Source organism: Rhinatrema bivittatum, chromosome 15 (assembly GCF_901001135.1).
Source record: "Rhinatrema bivittatum chromosome 15, aRhiBiv1.1, whole genome shotgun sequence".
Taxonomy (NCBI): Eukaryota; Metazoa; Chordata; class Amphibia; order Gymnophiona; family Rhinatrematidae; genus Rhinatrema; species Rhinatrema bivittatum.
This window is the reverse complement of record NC_042629.1, coordinates 62,346,924-62,367,555: the sequence shown is the minus strand read 5'-3', so window position 1 is coordinate 62,367,555 and position 20,632 is coordinate 62,346,924. Positions and strand designations below refer to the sequence as shown.

Genomic DNA, 20,632 nt, shown 5'->3' with positions numbered 1-20,632 from the left:
TCTCAAGGTTATTAACTATATAATAAAGCTGCGGCCTTTATTACCACACAAGAAGCATTTGTCTCGTATTGTATCTCTGAATTACTGATTGCGTTAGCGAACGGAGCACAGCCCCAAGCATCGGCGGTTGCGACATTAATTCTTTGACCCTTCCCATTGAAGCAGAGAACAATGTTGGATTTCCATCAACAGTATCTGGCTTATTGGTTAAGGGTAGTAACCACATCAGCAAGTTTCTCCCATGCTTATTTGTTCCCCAAACTGTAAAAATCTGGGCCCTCAGTTGCTGTCTGAATCCAGTTCCTCTTTTCATTCTGCCATTGAAGCAGAGAACAATCTTGGAGTTGTATCAACAATAATAAGGCTTATTGGATAAGGGTAGTGTAACCATTGTACCAGCAAGTTACCCCCATGCACGCTTTTCTTCATTTCCATCCTCTAGCCTTTAGGGATCCACAGTGTTTATCCCAGTCCTCTTTCAATTCTCTTTCACCGTTTTTGGCTTCTCCGGAAGGGCATGACAAGCAGCCTCCACCCTCTCCGTGAAGATTTCCTGATGGTTCTCAGTCGTCCTTCCCGGAGTTTCATTTCATATCCCCTAGTTCTACCGATTTCTTTCTAATGGAAAAGGTTTAACGATTGTGCATGGAACGGCTCTCCTATGAGGAAAGACTAAAGAGGTTAGGGCTATTCAGCTTGGAGAAGAGACGGCTGAGGGGGGATATGATAGAGGTGTTTAAAATCATGAAAGGACTTGAACGGGTAAATGTGAATCAGTTAATTTCTCTTTCAGATAATACAAAGTCTAGGGGGCACTCCATGAAGTTAGCAAGTAGCACATTTAAAACAAATTGGAGAAAATTCTCACACACAACACACAATTAAGCTCTGGAATGCATCGCCAGAGGATGTGTTTAAGGCAGTTAGTGCAGTTGGGTGTAAAAAAGGTTTGGATAAATTCCTGGAGAAGTCCATAAACTGCTATTTATCAATAGGGAATAGTCACTGCTTGTTGCTGGCATGAGATCTATTTAATGTTTGGGTACTTGCCAGGTACTTGTGACTTGGATTGGCCACTGTTGGAAACAGGATGCTGGGCTTGGATCCCTGGTCTGACCTAGTATGGCAATTTATGTTCTTAAAAAGATGAGCACCACCATTCTTGGCCAGAAAAACTTGTGAAGCTTATGCTGGGGATAAAACCAAGATTGGCTCAGGCCATCCCTGATAACTTGGAGCCATCTGGTAGCCCCACTTCAATCCAGTTATTGTTCTGCAGTTTAGAGGTGTCAGGTCATGCTATCCTAGGAGGGGTCGGAGCTGTGGGAAAGGGAGATATGATGTTCCTAAAATAATTTCTTCCTCTTACTGTTCAGTATTGGTTATAAGTGAGGGAGAGAAATAGGAAGCAACAGTATTTCTTTTATTAGTGCAGTTATGTCAGCTTTCCCAAACTTTTATAGAGTGGGCTCTGTAATTTCAGTATAGATAAAGTGTTTTTCATCAAATATTTTCTAATTTTCTTTTAATTATCCATTTTACCCTTGTGTTTTTGGAAGCTGCTGAAATGAGGCAATATGGTCACCGACGATTGGGCAAGTGTTTTTTGCTTCTTGCCTTTTACTTTGAGCTGATATCAGGCACAGAGTCTCAAAAGCCTTCCTGCAACACTCCCAGCACAATACATTTACGCCAACTTGGAGTGGAGGCTGTCAAAGCCTGAATCTTTCCCACTGCAAGCTCTCAAAGACTTCACTAGATAGCAGGCAAGTATTTGCACTGTTTTGCCTCTGACCACTGTTAAGTCTAATTTTGGGGGCAGAAAGTGTGGGAGAAACATTTTTGAAAGCAATTTCCTGAAATCCAGGTAGATAAAATGGTAAACGATTTGAACTCGCATCCTTGCAGGCTTCCTGTTAAGGCAATACTCTAGCCACGTTTTGTTTTGGTTTTTTAATAAATAAAAAGCTTTAGCTTATGGTTTTCCTAGATCGTTTTGCCAGAGTTTAGGCTAGCATGGGTGGGAGAACTATCAGGGAATGGGTATGGAAAGGAATCCCTTGCATTAAATAGCTCGGGGGATGTCTTTGTGAAATCCCTAGTGATGAAGTTTTATCTGTGAAGGAAGAATGCATTTCATCCCATTCAGGAGGCTGTAACATTATCGGGTTGGAGGACAATAAAGGGAAGGAAACGGTTTCAGCTCTTTACTCCAGACTGTGCTGGAAACAATGCAACGCGATCCAGCAGGTAGCACAATTTTCAATTGCGCTTATTGTTGGCAGAGAGACAGAAAGCTTCCTCTGTTAATGATAGGCAGAAATTAGCGAAGAGGGAAACTAAAAGAAATCCGAAACGGGGAGACACAAAAATAATAATAATAATAATAATAATAAACAGAGCCTCTGGCGGGGATCCCTCTCAGACCACCTCGAAGACAGGAGGGGAGCCTGTCCACCTTGTCAGAGTTAAAGAAACTTGCCCCACATTTTGGGGAAAATCTGAGCTTAGGGCCCGTCCAGTGACTCAGCAGCAGTGCTATGCCTTGCCCTGTCGGAAACGTGGGTAGAAATCCATGCACGGCTGCCTAAAATGTAGGCTTCTCCTGCCCGGCTCTGCAGCGCCTGCTCACCTCTCAGGTGAGATGCCTAAACTACTCTCAGCTGCACCAAATGCCTGGAAGAGCCTTCCTCTTACCAGATTCACATCTGGCCTTAAAACTCACCTCTTAGACGCTGCTTTTAATACCCGAACCCCGATTCTCCCTGCTCCTGTAAAAAAAAAAAAGAGTTCTCCATCTGCACCTCTGATATTCCCTACCTCCCCCACACTGTACAGCAGAAGGCGGGTTAGCAGCCCATTTATATAGCCGGAGATCTCCTGAAACATTTCCAGACCCTCTTCAAAAGGTTGCGCCTCCTCAGATTAATCCCATCTACATTAAATCTGTTGTGGCCTGGTGTAGCTCAAAGCCTGGTTTATTGTCGCGTGCCTTCATCTTGAGCAGAAAGTAAGCTCCACGGGGCAGGGACTGCCCGTTGCGTGTCTCTGTCCAACAGTGGGTACATCTGGCACCTGCTGTACAGAACTAAGATAAGAATCGTAAGAGCCCCCAAGCTCAGGCTGGACGAGGGATGCTGCACAGGCAGCTTTCACAGCTCAATCGTCGCACAACAGCGAAAGCGCAAAGGCTCGTGGTGCCCTAGCCCAGTAGAGGCTGGTTCCGACTGGACTGGAAGCCAAAAGGCGCTAAGTGCAAAAAAGCATCTGGAGGGGTTCAGCATCAGTTGCTTTCATTTTATATATTTTTTTGCACGTTTCCATTCAAATACAAATATTTCCTAATCCGATCCCCAGTAACCTGTCTCCTGAAACCCTAGCTGATGGTGAGCAGAGCCCACGGGCGACAGTGCTATAGGGATACAGGCGTGGTGCATGGTATTGTTCAAGGGAATTCAATCCCCGCAAACAGGACATTGCCTACCTGCCTCCCCCCCAGCAAAACTAGGGACGAGAGCTCAGCTTGGGTTAAACAGCGAGCAGACAGCGGCAGCGAAAGCAGCAGGGGATGGACAGCCAGACACAGAGAAAAAGGCAAGTCTGTTCAAAATGCAGCTACTTACATCATTTTTAAAGCACTGCTAGACAGATTCATGTGGGTCTTCCTTTATTTGCATGTAGTTATTCATCTTGTTTCTGTGTAATGTTTGGAAGATACCACAGCACAGAGGTGGAGATAAAAGCCCATCTCACAGTCAAATGAGAGGGCATGCAATCTGACATCCAGGTAATAGTGGGAACAAAGGAACAGTTTGTTCAAATCACCAAATTCCTTTCATCAGTGTTATCATTCTGATTTGGATGAACTATGTGAATGAAGTTCCTTTGTTCCCACTGTTACCTGGATGCCAGATTGTATGCCCTTTCAATTTTGTACCACCCTAAGTTTTGGAAGAACCATTCATTGTAATATTATTGTTTATTCTATGAGATCAGATGGAGCACAGAGATCCCGAGCCTGTCACCTCTAGGACTGGAGGGCTCGGGGGAACGGGCACAGATACAGAGCCTTTCACCTCTAGGATTTGCTGGCTCAGGTGATGGATACAGAGATATGCAGCCTGTCTAGAGTGGTGGTTACTAAGGCACCCCCAGAATACAGGCCAACCCCTTGGTAAATGCTGTACCAAACGTTACCATGGTTTCAAGGAGCAGCTTCCTCCTATGCCTCCCCTCCTCTCTGGCAGTGACTCAGCAGCGGCAGTGACGGCAGACCCGCAGCCAGGGGACCCAGTATGCAAGCACCGCTCTCTGTGACTGCTCCTTCTCCCCCTCCTACACTCCCTGATTACAGAGGAAGCATGCACCGGGGGAGGGGAAGAATAACCCAGGGGACAGTTATCACGCACTCACTTTGTCCTCGCCCTGCTGGCCTGCCACTACTCTGCCTCAAGAACCTGAGAGGAGGGGGAGATGCTGAGGATCCTGGGAGTGGGATGACCGCTACTTGCAATAAATAACTTCCGTTCAGTGTCGCAAGCTCTAATTTTCGCTAGCACTGATTACTGTAATGCCCTCCTACTTGTATTACCACACACACAACGATTAGACCACTCCAAATAATGCAGAACACGGCCGCCAGAATTCTGACTGGTAAAAGCAAAAGAGGTCACATCTCCGAAACCCTAATAGAGTTACATCGAGCAAAGAATACACTATAAAACACTTATGCACCATACATAAATTAATACATAATGAAAAAGCCGAATGGCTGACTACAGCCCTCCGCGTACACGTCCCTAACAGAAACCTGAGATCAGCAAATAAAAGCCTTACTGACCATCCCCTCAATTAAAACAGCTAAACTAACCCAAGTAAGGGAAAGAGCACTTTCCTTAGCTGGTCCTATGTTATGGAACTCCATGCCCGTCGAGATCCACTTACAAACAGACATCAAAACCTTCAGAAAACATTTAAAAACATGGTTATTTAAATAGGAGTACAACATAGAGAGAGGAGAGTAGAACACAGGGAATAAGAAAAGCGATCTGCAGAACACTCAAGCACCCTACCCCAATCTACACGGGTATATATTAGATTTTTATTTTAAATGTTTGCTCTTGATTCTAGAATTTTAAAATCTGTTAAAATAAAGAATGGACATGATATAACATGAGACAGCACTTCCAATTATGAGTAATTATAAACAAGCCATGTTACCGTAAATTCTTGGCACCTGTTTAATGATAGATTTTATTATGTTTTCCAATATTATTATTTGTGCCTTATTGTAAACCGTTATGATGGTACCTAACTTAATGACGGTATAGAAAAGTTTTTAAATAAATAAATAAATAAAACAATTTCAAATGGCGAGGAACCTAGGGAGATGGGGGAGGGGACAAGTGAAGGGAAACCTAAAGGAAAGGAAGGGAGAGATTGAGAAAGAGGAATTTAAGAACAAAGAGGACCTTGGTAGGGGAAGGAAAAGAGGGAGAGGAATCTGTGGGCATCTGGGGAAAAATAAAACTTGCAGTGGGAGAAGGAGATGGGAGATAATTTAAGGGGAGTGGGAAATGGAGAGATAACTGAGGTGAGATGGACATGGGAGGGGGCAGCTGCAGAAGTTGTGAGAGGAGTTAGATAGTGCATCTATGTGTGTACATGCATGTGCATGCATGCATGAAGCTTGCACTGCTGCTGCTCCTGCTATGCTTGCTCAGTAATGAGTCAGTGCTGCACTCACCAATTCTCTCTGTGACTCTGAACAAACCAGTCTTAAATGATCCTATTCCCAGTTTGCAGAGATATCTGAAAAAATATTCAATACATAAGAAAGGTCTGTCGGAAATCAAAACCCTTACATTATTTTCTGGAAAATTTATAGCTAAAGATTCTTATTTCAGTTTAAAGACTGTAGCATGGTTTGTTCTCTCTTTTACTGGCTGTGTTGGTTTTCAGACAATCCAGCTCAAGGATGAAGATCCCGTATCTGATACAGGTAGGAGTGCAGAGCACAGATAACCCTTGAAGGCTGGTGCCCAGAATCTTACCCTTCTCTGGATCCTGACCTCTTATATTGCTACAGTTTTGCACACATGTAGGATCTAAGTTGCTAGTTTTCAGATCTGCTCTTGCAGATCCCCCTCAGCAGATCTATCTACAATGAGTATCCATGAGATATTTGCATTTGCTGATCTTCATTTGTATTTTTCGGTTGCTTATGGCTCTCAGGGATCAGGTTTGAAAATCTCTGCTTTAGGTTTCCCAGATCAAAAATATTGAGAACCTGCTTGGTTTCAGTCAAAGCAAGGAGTCACCAATCATATTCTCAAGGGTCACAACCGAGACAGTTTTTCAGGATTTGCACAATGAATATTGATAAGATCTATTTGCATGCAATTAGATCTCTTCTATATTCATTGTGGAAGTCCTGAAAACCCACCTGGATTGCAACCCTTGGAGGGCTGAGTTTGGGAACCCTGGGGCCTGCTGGAGATACCTTCCATCATCTCTCTAGTATTATCCTGGAATCTCCAGCATGTTCCACTCCTTTGGAGTTTGTCCTGAATGTCTTGTGTCCATAAGCCTATTCAGGAGGTGCCAGGTAGATACGGGCAAATTTATCACAAGCATAGCAGAGGCTCAGTTGTAGCAAGCTCACTGCCTGCCAGAGATCTGGGATCCATTCCCATGGCAAGTCTTCCCTTCACTGGGTCAGCCAGGGCTGGGAGTACTGCAAAGGCAGCGTCACTTACAGCCCCTGTTGTTGCTCAGCCAGATGGCCAGATTTAGGGTCCATATTAGCCATGTTCTGGAGGGAGAGGCAGTTTGTGGCCCCTGGCCAAGGATTTTCGCTGTGATGGCTAAGTTGAGCTAGTGTTGGCCTATTCATCTATTAAAATAAAAAAATCTGGTTTGTCCAGATATCAATAAAGAAACTAACAATGGGGGAAAGAGAATCTCAGTCGTGAGTCTCAGTAGATTTGACTGCCATTCATAAGCTTTCAAAGCTTGCATGATTATCTCCAGGGCTGGATTTAAAGCTCTAGCACCCATTGGCACCCTCAAGGGGAGGAAGGAGGAGTGGAACTGGAGAGCAGGCAGAGGTTATCTGAGATGCCCCTTCCTGGGTCTTCCCCTATCCCTTTGGTAACTTCTTCCAAGTCCTCCCCTCTCTTTCCTCTCAGCTTGTGGCAGCAATAGGAAGATGACCAGCAAGGGGACTGTGAGCCGGTGCGTGCTCACAGTCCCCCCAAGATGACCCTGTCTCTTCCTCCTTCATTGTCTTCCTCTTACTAAGGAAAACCATGAGAAGGGCAGGGCCACTGCAGGGCCTGTGAGTGCACACCAGCCTCCCCCCTCCCCCCCCCCCCCGGGCCAATCGTCTTTCTATTGCAGGCCTGGATCCCCACCAGCGTTGCTTTGAACTCTGGGCCAGTGCCAGTGGCACAGTTGGGTGGCACCTTAAAAAAAAATTTGGTGCCTTGGGCAATTACCTATGTGAAAATCCTGACCAAAATTTTCTCATCTCTTTCCCTTCTAAAAATCAGTAGTAAACCAACTATGTAAAGGATGGTAAGTCCTTCCAGATCGACACAGTGGAGTGATTTAAGGGGAGGTATTGGGTAACTAGGGGGATTTGTTAGCTATCCTCATCACTTCGGTTATGACTGTGTCTAAGGTGTTCCCTTGGTAAACTAGAGTAGGTAACAATAATGTTTTTACTGTGAATGGGTTTATATATTAATTGAAAGGCTACGTTTAAAAATCTGTGTATGAAAGTACTGCCACACTACAAGCTGGAACAAAGGAGCTGCTGCCCAAATCTTCATAAGTTCAAAATAGGAACGCACTGTGCAGCCCAGACCCATACGTGCAGGGCTTGGAAGGAGGTTTGGCGAGTGAAACCTTCTCCCAAGGAGATCAGAGACAGAAGGGAAAATTTAGGGGGAAGACATGGAAAAGACTGGATCTCCCTTCAGGAAAAACAAAGAGAAAAGGATCATTTTCTTAAGTATGAGGATTGCCGTGGCCAAGCAAACAAGGGCATCAGCTGTAGCAACCATATCGTGAACATTACCATTTTCTCCCGTGGTTCGCATACTTGTGAAATTCAGAATCATTTGCTTGACACTAAATTCATTTTGTGCTTATCAGACTTTTGACTTGCTGCAGGGAGATAGTTTGATGACTTAGTTATTTGCTGTAGGCAGTCTGTCAAATTCAATAAATAAAACAAGTGGTTTTCAATTAAAAGACACACATAATCATTGCCATATATATATCTGAACTAGGAGTGTAAACAGAACAGATAACCGCCTCCCTGTTTGCTTTAATCCTGCCTTTCTCCTTGTGGTTTCTTTGCAGCTAGTTGCTTTCTTGGCGGTTTCTTCCAAAGGTAAGCGCACCTTCTAAAGGTACAGTGTTGGGTGGCCCTGAGTGGCCTGTGGGACAGGTGTTACAAGGCCCGGGGTCAGAATTGCGCTTCTCCATTCTGTGTACTGCCTGGACAGCATGGAGGTGCCACAAAGGCTGACTTTTCTTCAAGAGCTCACAAGGGAAAGTTAAAACTGCTCCCTGGTATTTTGAGGCACTTGCATGATTGTAAAAGGATCCTTAGGAGGGCTTGAGAAGATGGAGGGAGTTAAAAAGCGATGAATCAGAGAGATGTTATCAGAGGTTTACTGCCTGATACCAAGAAAAAAAAAAACCATATTTCTCATGGTTGATTTCTAGTTCACTTAATAAGCCTCGAGCTTTTTAGTCTTGTTAAATCTTTAACTAAACCTCCTGTGACAGTTGCTTCTATCTCTGCTATATTAGGTGCTGAGAGTTAGCAGAGGTTTTCCATGTTAAAACTCAGTCTTTAGTTTCTAATTTTGAATTGGGAAAAATCTTGGGAAGTTAGAGATTACATTACCGATTGTGATGTTGATTGCAGGTGGCTCGATTTTTTTTTTACCAGTCTAGTGCATTTCTGGCAAACTTATTATCTAGATTAAAAGATCTTTAATGTGCATCATGATCCCTGCCCATTTTTTAATAATTTAGAATAGGATTCCATTATTTGAAAACATACTTGTAAAGTTTATTAATCTCTCTTTGTAATCTGGATCTGTTCAAGACATCTTGAAAAGAGCTGTTATTAGGTCAGTGATGAAAGATTCACCTCTCTTAAATAATCACCCAATCTCTAATTTATGTACCTTTGCAAGAATTTTAGGACAAACGCATAATGATCAGTTTGAATTTCGGAAAGGAAGAGGTACTGAGACACTTTTAGTATCCCCGTTATATAATTTAAAACATAAGAGTGGTATTTTAGTCCAGTTACATGTCAAATTAGCATTGGATACTATTTTTCATGCTAAATCATTGAGGAGATTGTTAGACATTGGGATTAGAGGATCAATAATGAAATGGTTTTATTCCTTTTTACATGGTTGTATTAAAATAATAATTGGGGATTCCCTCAGGGGTCTGCCTTATCTACAGTACTTTTTCAAATATATATTTTTGCAGCCACTAGTTTTAGAATTATCTGCTTTAGCTGAAATTTGTAGAGTCGATGCTGATAATGTGCAATTTTGTTTACCAAGTGAGATAGCCAGGGAATTTCCTGAAGTTACTTTTAAGGATTGTTTGGAACCTGTAGGGTGTAGGTTGTTGGTTCAAGGATAATAATTTGATCTTGAATGCTGCAGAGACCAGAATTTTGAGGTTGGGATCTTTGCCGACGCCTCATGATTACAGGTTATCCTCTCCAGACAATGAGAAGTTACAATTACATGCAGAGGCTAGGAACTTAAGGGTGCATTTGGATTCAAGTTAACTTTAATGGCACAAATGAAAAAGGTGTTTCGTGTCACATTTTATAAACTGCTATTATTGTGTCCCTTGTCTGAGTTTAGATTAGTCATTCAATCCATAGTTTATGCCTAACTGGGTTATTGCATTTCATTATTTGGAGGATTACCCAAATTCCTTATGTATATTTTACATCTTACTCAAAATGCTGCAGTCAGATTACTTTTTTACTTAAAATATGGTGATAGCATTTCTCCTTCTTTAGTAAAATTGCACTGGCTTCCAAAAAAAGCAGAGAGGGTGAAGTTTAAGATATTGTCTTTGGAACAGAAATCTCTGTATTCTGATTCCTTTTGTTTAAAGAAAACATAATCCCTTATGTACCTGCTCACCCAGTGTGATCTGTTTCTCAGCATTTGTTAACAGTTCCATCTCATACATGTTAGTTTAATCGGCACTCGCTCTAAAGTCTTTTCTGTTTTGTGGAATTCCTGAATTGTGGAATACTATAGCGAATGAGCTTGTTATTACTGACTTTATGATATTTCAAAAGATATCGAAAACCTTTTTGTTCTCTGAAGCTTTTAATTAATAGTTTGTTATTTTGTGTATTTTGGTTGTAATCCGTGTTTGTGCTCTGCTAATTGCGGACTATCTGTGAGATAAATAAATTAGGTCACTTAGCATTCTAGATGATGGCAGAAAATGACCAAAGACTGTAAGCCCTCTGAGAACAGGGAGATATCTATGGGACCTGAATATAAGTTCCTCGGAGATAACCAATGAAGTTATGAGTTAAATCTACACAAAGAAATACATAAATAAAATTTGCCCATCCAGTCCGATGAGTTATCCTTGTCCACATAGCTAAGGAGATATGCTCAGCTGCCAGCTACAGAAGTGTGAACGCTTGTAGATATCGCTCCTTGTCCAAGTCTGGTTTTGGTTGGCTCTTTGGCTTCGCCACCATTCTAGAGAAAGGAGCATTAAGAACCCACCCATAACCCAATGCCCAGTCCCCCATGTCTTACCACCAAGCTTTGTAATCTAAACAGCTAACAAATCTAGCAAGACTGTTGGATGAACAATTGACTTCCAAGGTCCCTGTGGGCCCGCTGAACAGTATCTGGCCACAACCAGTCTGCTGGCAGTTGATCCAGTTGATCTTTGGAGAGTTGTAGTCTGCAAGTACCAGCTCATCTACTCCATGGCCCTCCTTGTAACTAAGTTGTTTTTTCTTGCACCAATGTAAAAAAAAAAAGAAAGTATCCATTAGCTTTCAAGAAACAAGACAGGTTGCTTCTTCACACATGAACCAAGCGTTTAAGATTTTTTAAGATTTACTGCTTCTTTCTCTTACAGCCGAAGGAGCAGGATCAACAGCAGCAGGGGAAAGAGAGGAGAGCCCAGCAGCACTCCCCAGGGATCCATCTCTCCCCTTCCAAAGCTTACCCACATCAGCACAGGAACGGGGCTCTCCTAGCCCTGTCCCCTCATCATCACCAGCGCCAGCCCCCTTAAAGGGAGAAGAAACAGCCGAGGGAGCAGGATCAACAGGTGAGAGCGCCCAGCAGCACTCCCGGGGCTCCTCCCATAGCCTGCCCCCACTCTATGGGAACAGGGCTCTCCTAGCACCATCTTGTTGACCTCACCACTGACGCCGGCCCCCTTCAGGGGAGCACCAAAGGTGGGCCTTCCCACTGAAGGGTCAGGCACCAAAGGTCCATGTCACTTTGTGCACCTCTGCATGTGCATCTTCAAGCTACAGGATTCCATAGCTCTCCCCTCAGGTAATGAAACCTTAAACTTGCTCTGTATTTGCTAGCTCTGACTCCAGAGAAACCATTTAAAGTTTCACCCAGAAGCTATAGAAATTGCATCTCTCCTCAGGTAATACCTTTTTCCATACCCTGCAAAGAGAAATCATTTAAATGTCCTGAGTGTACTGTAATTCTCATAAAACAGAGAAACCATGTAAATAATCTGACTGGATTGTAATTCCAACCAAAAGAGCCATGTAAATTTTTGACTGTACTTCCAATCCCACCGAGATCCATATTAAAATTTCTCGACTGTAGAAAGAACCTCACCAAATGAAAAACCATTGATTGGTAGTAGAGTCGAAACAATCTCACCAAATGAGAAAAGATTTAAATATTCTAAAAGTGGTTCACCCTCAATTATAGGAGAAAAAAAACACAGTTAAAATTCTCCATCTGTTCTGATCATATCTTCACTTTCAATCAAAATGGAGGTGTCTGCCTGCTCTGAAAATACTAAAAGAATACTAGAAGAAGAATAAACACACATCACTTTATTGAACATGGTAAAACTCAGGATCAGCACAATCACTATCTAAGACAGCACCTTCTGCCATCACTAATACATCCCACTACAATATCCATCGCTGACTCAGGATGTGCTTTGGCCATCAAACCTAGTGACCTTTAGGATTCCAGTGATATAGGGGAGAGAAAACCATGTCCACCCCAGACCACAGAAAAGGCAAACACAAGAAGGATCATCAACTACCTATCAACATTGCTATGGTTGCCACCCACTCAACTACAAGAGGACTCTTCACACATGGCTTAAGGACACATAAGCCCAGTGAATGCAAGATCAGTCAAGAAATTCCCAGTGATCCATGACATTATGAATGAACTAAAATTACACATCTTATAATCGTATGCCCAGCAACTTGCACTTTTGACTCTTGGCCATCCAAGTTAGTGAAGCTAGCAAGTGAAAGCCTTAAAACCAGGGCATTAAAATCATGAACTCCCCTCTCTGAGAGTCTGCTGTCTACAAACCTAGAATTAAAAAACAAAACAAAACACCATGGTTCAGCCATGGTTCAGCCTCTAATATCTCATTACTGGGGAAGTTAGTTGAACAAACAGTACAAACTCAACTAAATGACTGACAGAAAAGCTTGTTGGACCTCTAGCAAGTCAGATCCAGAAAGGGCCAGGGAACTGAGACAGAACTCATTGCCCTGTTGGATCATCTCCTCAGATACCACAATAGAAGCCAGCAGTAGCCCTTGTGCTGTTGCACTTTTCCAGCTGCTTTTTATACCATAGATCACAGCATCATGCTAACACATGCAGAGGCCAATGTAAGTTGCAAGGTTCAACTCCTTTCTGTCTGACAGGCAATAATCTGTATTTCGCTGACACCTCATCAGTCCCCTGGATCCTGAACTGCAGGTCCCCCAAGGCTCATGGGTTTATCAGCATAAAATCATTTAAATTGCTTCCTAAATATTCAGGGCTTTAATTCATGACTCAAATTCTTTTTTTTTTTTTTACAGAGAACTAATTTTATGTGCTACAGTAACCTGAAATGAGAATATTTGAAAAAAACAACTTATATTCCACACTATTGCCAGTTCTAGGATGGTAACAAAATCACAGTCATATAATCATTAGAATAACAAAAACAACTACAAACCAACATAAACAAGACCATATCACAATAACATAAAAACATAGGTGACACCAGACTAATAAATATAGTATCATTAAAACAAATGATAAAAATGCTAGCCCCTATCAGCCCATAATATAATCCTGAGAGAGCATCATGTGTACATAGAAAAGATGCACATTTCAGGCTATTTCATTATAGGCCTATAGAAAAAGGTAATTTTCAGAACTTGAAATACAGAAATTTCAGCCTCCAAGTTGTCTGGAGGTTAATTCCAGAGATTTGGTCCGGACATACAAAATAGTACTCCCAAGACTCAGCTAGTCTGATCTGCTTTTACCATGGGGGGGGGGGGGGCAGCTATATTAATTTATAAGCACTTTCCATAGGTATATTAAAAAAAGAAAATCACATGAGCTGGTGATGCACTCTCACATTTACTCTATTCTATTCTTATATACTGCTCTCTTCCCCAGAAAAAAGGGTACAAAGTGGTGTACATTATAAGAGCAATTAAATACATTAATCCAGCATAACAAAACACATCAATATAATAAAAAAATACAAATAAAATAAAGCAAATAAAAATAATTAGAAATCCCTAATGCAACCAAATACATCTCTTATTACCAAGATGTACAATCTTATCAAGATAAGTAACAAGCCACAGATCAATGTCTCTGTTTATTCTGAAGGCTGTGAGACTTTATCATTAATAAAATTCTCTTTTATTCAGGTGGTCAAACAGCAAATTTGCCTTCTCCTGATAGTATTTTTTCCACTGCTGCTCATGTTTCTTTTTAGATGTTAGAAGGGAAGTTTTGACATTTTCACACGTGACACTAAGAGGCCTTATGGGTTGAACAACCCAGAAAGAGTGGAATAAAAATGAAGAGAAACCTGAAAAAGGTTTGAGGCTTGATCAAAATTGTCATCCAATAGCAGAAAAGAAAGGGGGAGAAACCATGCATTTGGGGCCAAAAAACCTAGGGGAGCAGAACACAGTGCGGGTGGAGAGGGAAAACACAGTCACAGGTGTGGTGTGACTCCAGGTGCAAGGGTACATTGTAGTCCGTCTGTCGGGCTGCTCAGAAGTCTTGGTTCAAGTGGAGGGTAGCCTAGGCCAGCACAAATAGGTAGTCAACTCAGGTCAGGGTTCACTACCTCTCTGTCCTCAGGCCTCTAACCTTAGCCCTTCTCCCCCCATAATTCTGAGCCTAAGACACTCAATCATATGTAGCTAATAGCTGACTCCAGCCGCTCATTTAAGACCCCGTAGTTTCCTTCTATCCATCAGCAGGTCCAGTGGACCCGGTCTAGGACTGCCATTAAACTATCCTCATTATCTGGGCACTGGTCTATGAAGTTAGGCTTTGTACTTTTTGTAATCCTAATTCACTTTGTGGTTCTTCTAGTTATAACCCAACACAAAAACCCTTCAAAACAACTCTCCTCATATTGTGCTTTTGTTTTGTAGTTTCCACATAATCACTAGTGCAGCTCAAATGCCATTCATAGCAATTTTTAGTCTTCATAATCAAGATCATCAAGTTAATGCCAGTTCAATCCCATAGGTTTTGCTTTATCACTTTTCTAATTATCCGAAGTGTTTCCAGGGTTTGATTGCAAAAGTACAGCAAAGTAACTATCCTTTGAATATTCTCAGAGTTCTTCAGTTTCCTTCATCCGACAGGATTATTTTGTTTTAGCTAAGAGGTTGCATCCAAAATTCTACTTTTAAGAGAACTCACAGAGGCAAACAGCAAGCTATTCCAGCTTCTCCATTCATATGAAGGCAGCATGGACTTAAAACCAAACAAGTCTCCCTACATCAGGTAGCCAGCTCTATTTTAACACAACAACTTTCTGAGATGCAGTCAGTCAGAGCTGCAGCCCTCACAACTTGCAAACAGTGCTTCAGTAAAACAAACACAAAATGCAACAACCCTTCACCCCCAGACAGTCCTGCCTTCTGAAACCCTTCTCTGGTTCACGCTTAATTTTCTAAGCTCCCAATAACTAATGGTTTCTAATCACTAACTGTTTTTCAGAAAAAAAGAGGACTTAACTTCAGTGCTGGAGTTGCTATAAAGCTGGTTCTGGCTCCTTGCCCTCAGAGACTTCCTCCATGGGTTGGCTTGGGGAGCTGCAGATGTTGTATGGGCCCTGTTCTCCAGCTTCTCCCGTCTCCTGCCTCTTGCTAAAGTTGCCTTATTTAGTTCACCTGGCCATGTCCTGTCTCAGTTACCCAGGAAATGTATTCCTAGGAGCAGCCCAAGCTAGGGCCAGTCCAGTGGCTCATGTGGCAAGCTCCATAGACTGTTATGTAGAAAGTCCCTGGTTTGATCCCACAGGTGGATCTTCTGCTTTTCAGGTTGGCTGGGGCTGAGGATGTTATAGGGCACTATTGACAGCACGCCAAAGAAGAGGGAGTCTCTTTCCCAAATCTTGCCCAGGAAACTATAAGCCTCTATCTTGGTTTGTTTTTTTTTTTTTGGCACAGGGACTCAAGCACACCTTGTGATCATCACACAGGGCACCAACTGCCTATCTCCCATTTACACTGACTGCACCCTAAAAGCACCCAACAATTTATTTCCGCACACACCACCATGGACCAGTGGTTTATCAATTCATTTACCCCACAGCCTTGTCATACATGGCTCATAAATTCTGCACGGTTACGTAGTTTTATGCATAGACAACTTTCCATGAACCTCCTGTAATCCACATCCTGTACCTGATAATTTACTGCCCCAAGTGCTATAATGGGTTAATGGGTTATAACAATCCAATCACTAACTTTCATGGGCAGTAAACAATCTCTGATTCAAAAATCCTTCCAGTTTTCGCCTCTAATCCTGTTTATAGTTAACCAGTAATTTGTCCGACAATTTGGTAGCTACTTCTAATGCAATTACAGTTTGCACCTCTTTCTAATCCAGGGAAAATTCAAATTCCATAAACACTTCTGTTTTTTTGAATAAAATCTTCTAATGGAGAAAAGAGAGCAGTGTTGTATTTCCTTCACCTCCTACAGGGGCTCTCTCTCATTAGGCCCTCCAGTCTCTCTTTATCGCTCTCCCCCCCTCTACTGCTCTTCCAAACCCATATTTCCAGTCATCTTTCACATTCTCTCTGTCCTCTTCTATACATCCCCCTTCCCCCATTCATGTTGAATTCTCTCCCTCCTCTCCATTTTGTCTCACCCCCTCTGCCTTGTCTCTCCACTTCCCCCCATCTCTCTTCTTTATCTCCTCTCCCTCTCATCTCTCTCCACATTCCACTCCTTATCTCTTCTATATGTCACTCTTCTACCTAATCTGTCCCTTGTTCCATTCTCTTACACATCCCTCCTATGTGCCACTCCATCAGCCCTTCACTGTTTATTGTGCCCTCATCTCTCCATGATCCCTTTCCCCCAATATGTTCCTCTCCCCCTCATCTTCCTCATGTTTCTCTTCTCCCCACCTTCTTTCCTCACCAATGTTTCTCTCCCATGTCCATCTCCCCTTCTATGTTCTTTCAGTAGGGCAGCAGCATGAGATTAAGTGCTCCCATTCCCTTCATCTCCTCCTACTCCATAAATACTTCTTGTTTAGCATGAAAGAATGCACTGTTGGGATTGGGGAAAAGGGCTAAAACACAGAGAAAGGTGCCACATACTCACCATTCTCCTCCTTATTGCTGGCCTACTGATTGTATGCCAGCCAGATACTCGCTCAAGAAGGAAGTTTCACTGGGGCTTCTCGTCAACCATTGACCATAGCCAATTCTCCTCTAACTGGGGTCAACATTGGGTGGAGAGAAGTACCAGTAGAGAGTACAAGCATTATACTGCCCCCATTTTTAGCTTGACTTTAATTTTCAAATGCGTTCATCTGGGTTTCCTAGAACATTTAGCCAATGTGATCTCTAAATATTTACCTACACGAAGATTAAGATCAACAGTTTCTGGAAATTCTATCTTCAGTGTCACACTATGATCAGTAATGTGGAACAAACTGCCTTTGGAAATAATGGAATAATGAACTTTAACAGATATCTTTACATTCTGTGGTGTGACATAATATTTTGAAAACCTAAAATAAAAATTTAAATGATAAAAAAAAAAAATCCTTATCACACTTGGCAACCTCTCACCTCTGGATTCCCCACTCCCATACTGCATCTTTACATCCATTCTGGATGTAGTCAAGAATTCTCCTCCTCGCCCACAAACCTGTTCAGACTTGCTTCCTATCCACAAGTCAAACTCTTCCTTCTCTCTTTCAAAGCTCTGTCCCCTGGTGTGCGTCTGAGATGTGCATGTTTAAGTTACGTGTCTTGTTGCTGCTTTATATTACCTTTACGTGACCTATGTTCTTGTTTCTGCATGAAAGTCTGTTGGGACCGCATGGTTTGACAGTAACAAACGAGCAGCAGAGGAGAGACGGAGCCTGCTAAAGGACCTTAGGATGTGCCTTTCCTGGATCCATCTGCCCTAATCCCATCAGAATTGAAGCACAGAACCGAGAGGGGCCTGACCCCAGAGGAGGCAAAGAACACTCTTCATGTGTAAGTCACCTCAGCACAGAATGTCACCCCCCCGAAATAGATCTATTGGGTTGGACTTGTAACCCTTGTCAAAGTGCCCACTCTGGGTTACTGTTTACCTAGTCTCACCCGAGAGCAGGATTTCTGTATCCCCAACCTCGTTCCTCCGTATTCCAACAGCATGCTCTCTGTACCTCTATCTGCCGCACTGGACGTTTTCCATTGTAGCTAAATGCCCTCAGATGACTCACACAAGGTTTTCTGATTTGCCATATTTAGTGTTGTATAACCTTATATGCCCTTCTGGCAACAGGTTCTGCAGATCGTTGTAGTCATCACTGGCTCTCCCAAGAATTTGTCAGGAAGGTTGACATCCAGCAGCAATACTCCTAACTATCTCCTCCAATGTGAGCTCTTCCTCTTGGCTACACTGTTCTGACTGGGAGCATAGGGCACTCTGTTTGGATGCTTGCCCTATCTACTTACTCTCCTCTGTTGACTGTGCAGATGGTTCCAGGTTTATACTGGAACTTGTTGCTTCTCATTACCATATAGTCCTTGAGTTTTTCCAGTGTTTCTGTGTACCTGGAGTAATCATCAATGAAGGTCACAAAATATCTGTTTCCAGAAGGGGTCGCTGTCTTCATTGGTCTACACAGATCACAGTGGCTAACGTGCTCTCCTATGGCTTGCCTCTGGCAGTGGTGCAATGTCATTTTGCTTTTCAGACAGCAGGTGAATGTCAGTGTGTCTGTACCCAGGAATATATTTAAATCCATTGTCATCTATTTGTTCAGCATCTGTACCTGAGGCACAGATGCTGTTTTGGCTCCTCTGTGCAAATGATTATATATAGGCAGCCCTTCTCTCTTCTTAATCGTGCATATGTCCTTGTGGAAGAGGACAGTCTAGCCCTTCCCTTTTTAGATGTTTCATTGACAGTAGACTTTCCTTAAGGGCTGGTACATACAGCACATCTTTCATGAATATTTTGTACCCTGCACCCAGCAGTGGTGGGCACATGTAAGCTGTCATTCCCCAATTCCCCATCACAGAAATACATTTCCCCATCTGCTAGGTACATTTTATTTTTCAATATAGCTGAAAAAATCTTTATTACTAGTCATGTGGCTGATTGCCACCAAAATCAATATGCCTATCTATCACATTATTTATTTATAGCTTTTATATACCGAAGTTCAAGTAACAGGGTTACTTATCAGTTCGGTTTACATTCAACAAGCATTGCGAACAATGACAACAATTGTCTTACTCAATGTAAGACAATTGTTGTCATTGTTCGCAACTTGGAAGAGTAACTTGGAAGAACCAGAGAAATAAGAGTAGTAGTAGCTGGACTGTGGGGTATCAAGCCTGTAGTTAGGGGAGGGGTGGCTGTAGGGGGGATGAGGGAAAGGTGAAACTATCGATTTATTAATAAAAGGGAAGTATAGTTAGGGGAAGGCCCTGGGTGAGGGCATTACTGCTGTCATTGAGTTAATACTGAAGTTCCAAAACAAGTCAGTCTTTCTTTCAGCTACAAAATAGCTGTTCACAGTCTTAACAACTTTCTTTGTCTCTGATTCTCTAGTTCTCAGAGTTACAGGCTGTGTGGTTCCTCTTCAAATGTTCCATCTCTCTGCAGTGATTACATAGCTTGGGTTGCAACAACCCATTTGCTAGACCCACTTCTGTGTAGGCATCTCTGCTTCTTCTGGGCTGTTTCCACCCACAAGCTTTATCCCTTGCTGTGTGAGGAATTTTTGCTCACCTGGGCTGTTTTAGTCTATCAGCCCTTCCCCCTAAAGCAAGGGCTATTTGAACATCTTTTGTCTCTTTCTCCCCAGGCAGATTTTGTCTTGTGGTTATTTCCTTTGTCTCCTTTGATCTCTCATTTATGTTGAAAAATTAATCTGAGTCTCTATTCTATAGGCCAGTGCTAGTTCTCATTCTTGTTCAGTCTTTATGCATTTATAAGGGTGTCATAGGAATCAGGCAAGCTGTAGAGTAATATTGCAAGACTTTCTCTAATATCATCCTCCAAGTATCTCAATTTATCTGTGATTTCTAACACAGCATTAATATGTTCCAACATTTCCTTGGACTCTCTCAGCCTAAATTGTATTATGTGTGAAACAGTATGCTGTTCAAATTATACCTTTCATGAAGTCCCTTCAGGCTTTTCCATATCTGTTTTGCAATTCTTTGCCCCTAGATGAGTATCTTCAACAAGAAGAGAAATAAGTTTTGCCTCCGTATCTCTCTGGTCCCGATGATCTGCATTTTCAGGAGGTTTATCCTTATATATATTGGTCTGACCCAGCATGGCAATTTCTTATGTTCTTATGTTCTTACTTGCCAGGTTCTTATGGCCTAGATTGGTCACTGTTGGAAAAGGATGCTGGGCTTGATGGACCCTTGGTCTGACCCAGTATGGCATGTTCCTATAAGAACATAAGAAATTGCCATGCTGGGTCAGACCAAGGATCCATCAAGCCCAGCATCCTGTTTCCACAGAGGCCAAACCAGGCCACAGAACCTGGCAATTACCCAAACACTAAGAAGATCCCATGCTACTGATGCAATAATAGCAGTGGCTATTCCCTAAGTAAACTTGATTAATAGCCGTTAATGGACTTCTCCTCCAAGAACTTATCCAAACCTTTTTTGAACCCAGCTACACTAACTGCGCTAACCACATCCTCTGGCAACAAATTCCAGAGCTTTATTGTGCGTTGAGTGAAAAAGAATTTTCTCCGATTAGTCTTAAATGTGTTACTTTCTAACTTCATGGAATGCCCCCTAGTCCTTCTATTATTTGAAAGTGTAAATAACCTATTCACAGCTACTTGTT

The 20,632-nt window shown here is 42.4% G+C and overlaps 1 protein-coding gene across 1 annotated transcript; it reads left to right on the top strand.

Annotated features, from left to right (window-relative positions):
• The first annotated feature begins 5,966 nt into the window (after nucleotides 1–5,966).
• Nucleotides 5,967–11,495, top strand: LOC115076998 (skin secretory protein xP2-like). Its single transcript, XM_029579096.1, has 3 exons — nucleotides 5,967–6,001; nucleotides 8,371–8,401; nucleotides 11,173–11,495. Exons 1-3 carry the CDS (start codon nucleotides 5,978–5,980, stop codon nucleotides 11,454–11,456), a joined length of 339 nt encoding a protein of 112 aa, XP_029434956.1. The 5' UTR covers nucleotides 5,967–5,977; the 3' UTR covers nucleotides 11,457–11,495.
• Nucleotides 11,496–20,632: the final 9,137 nt, after the last annotated feature.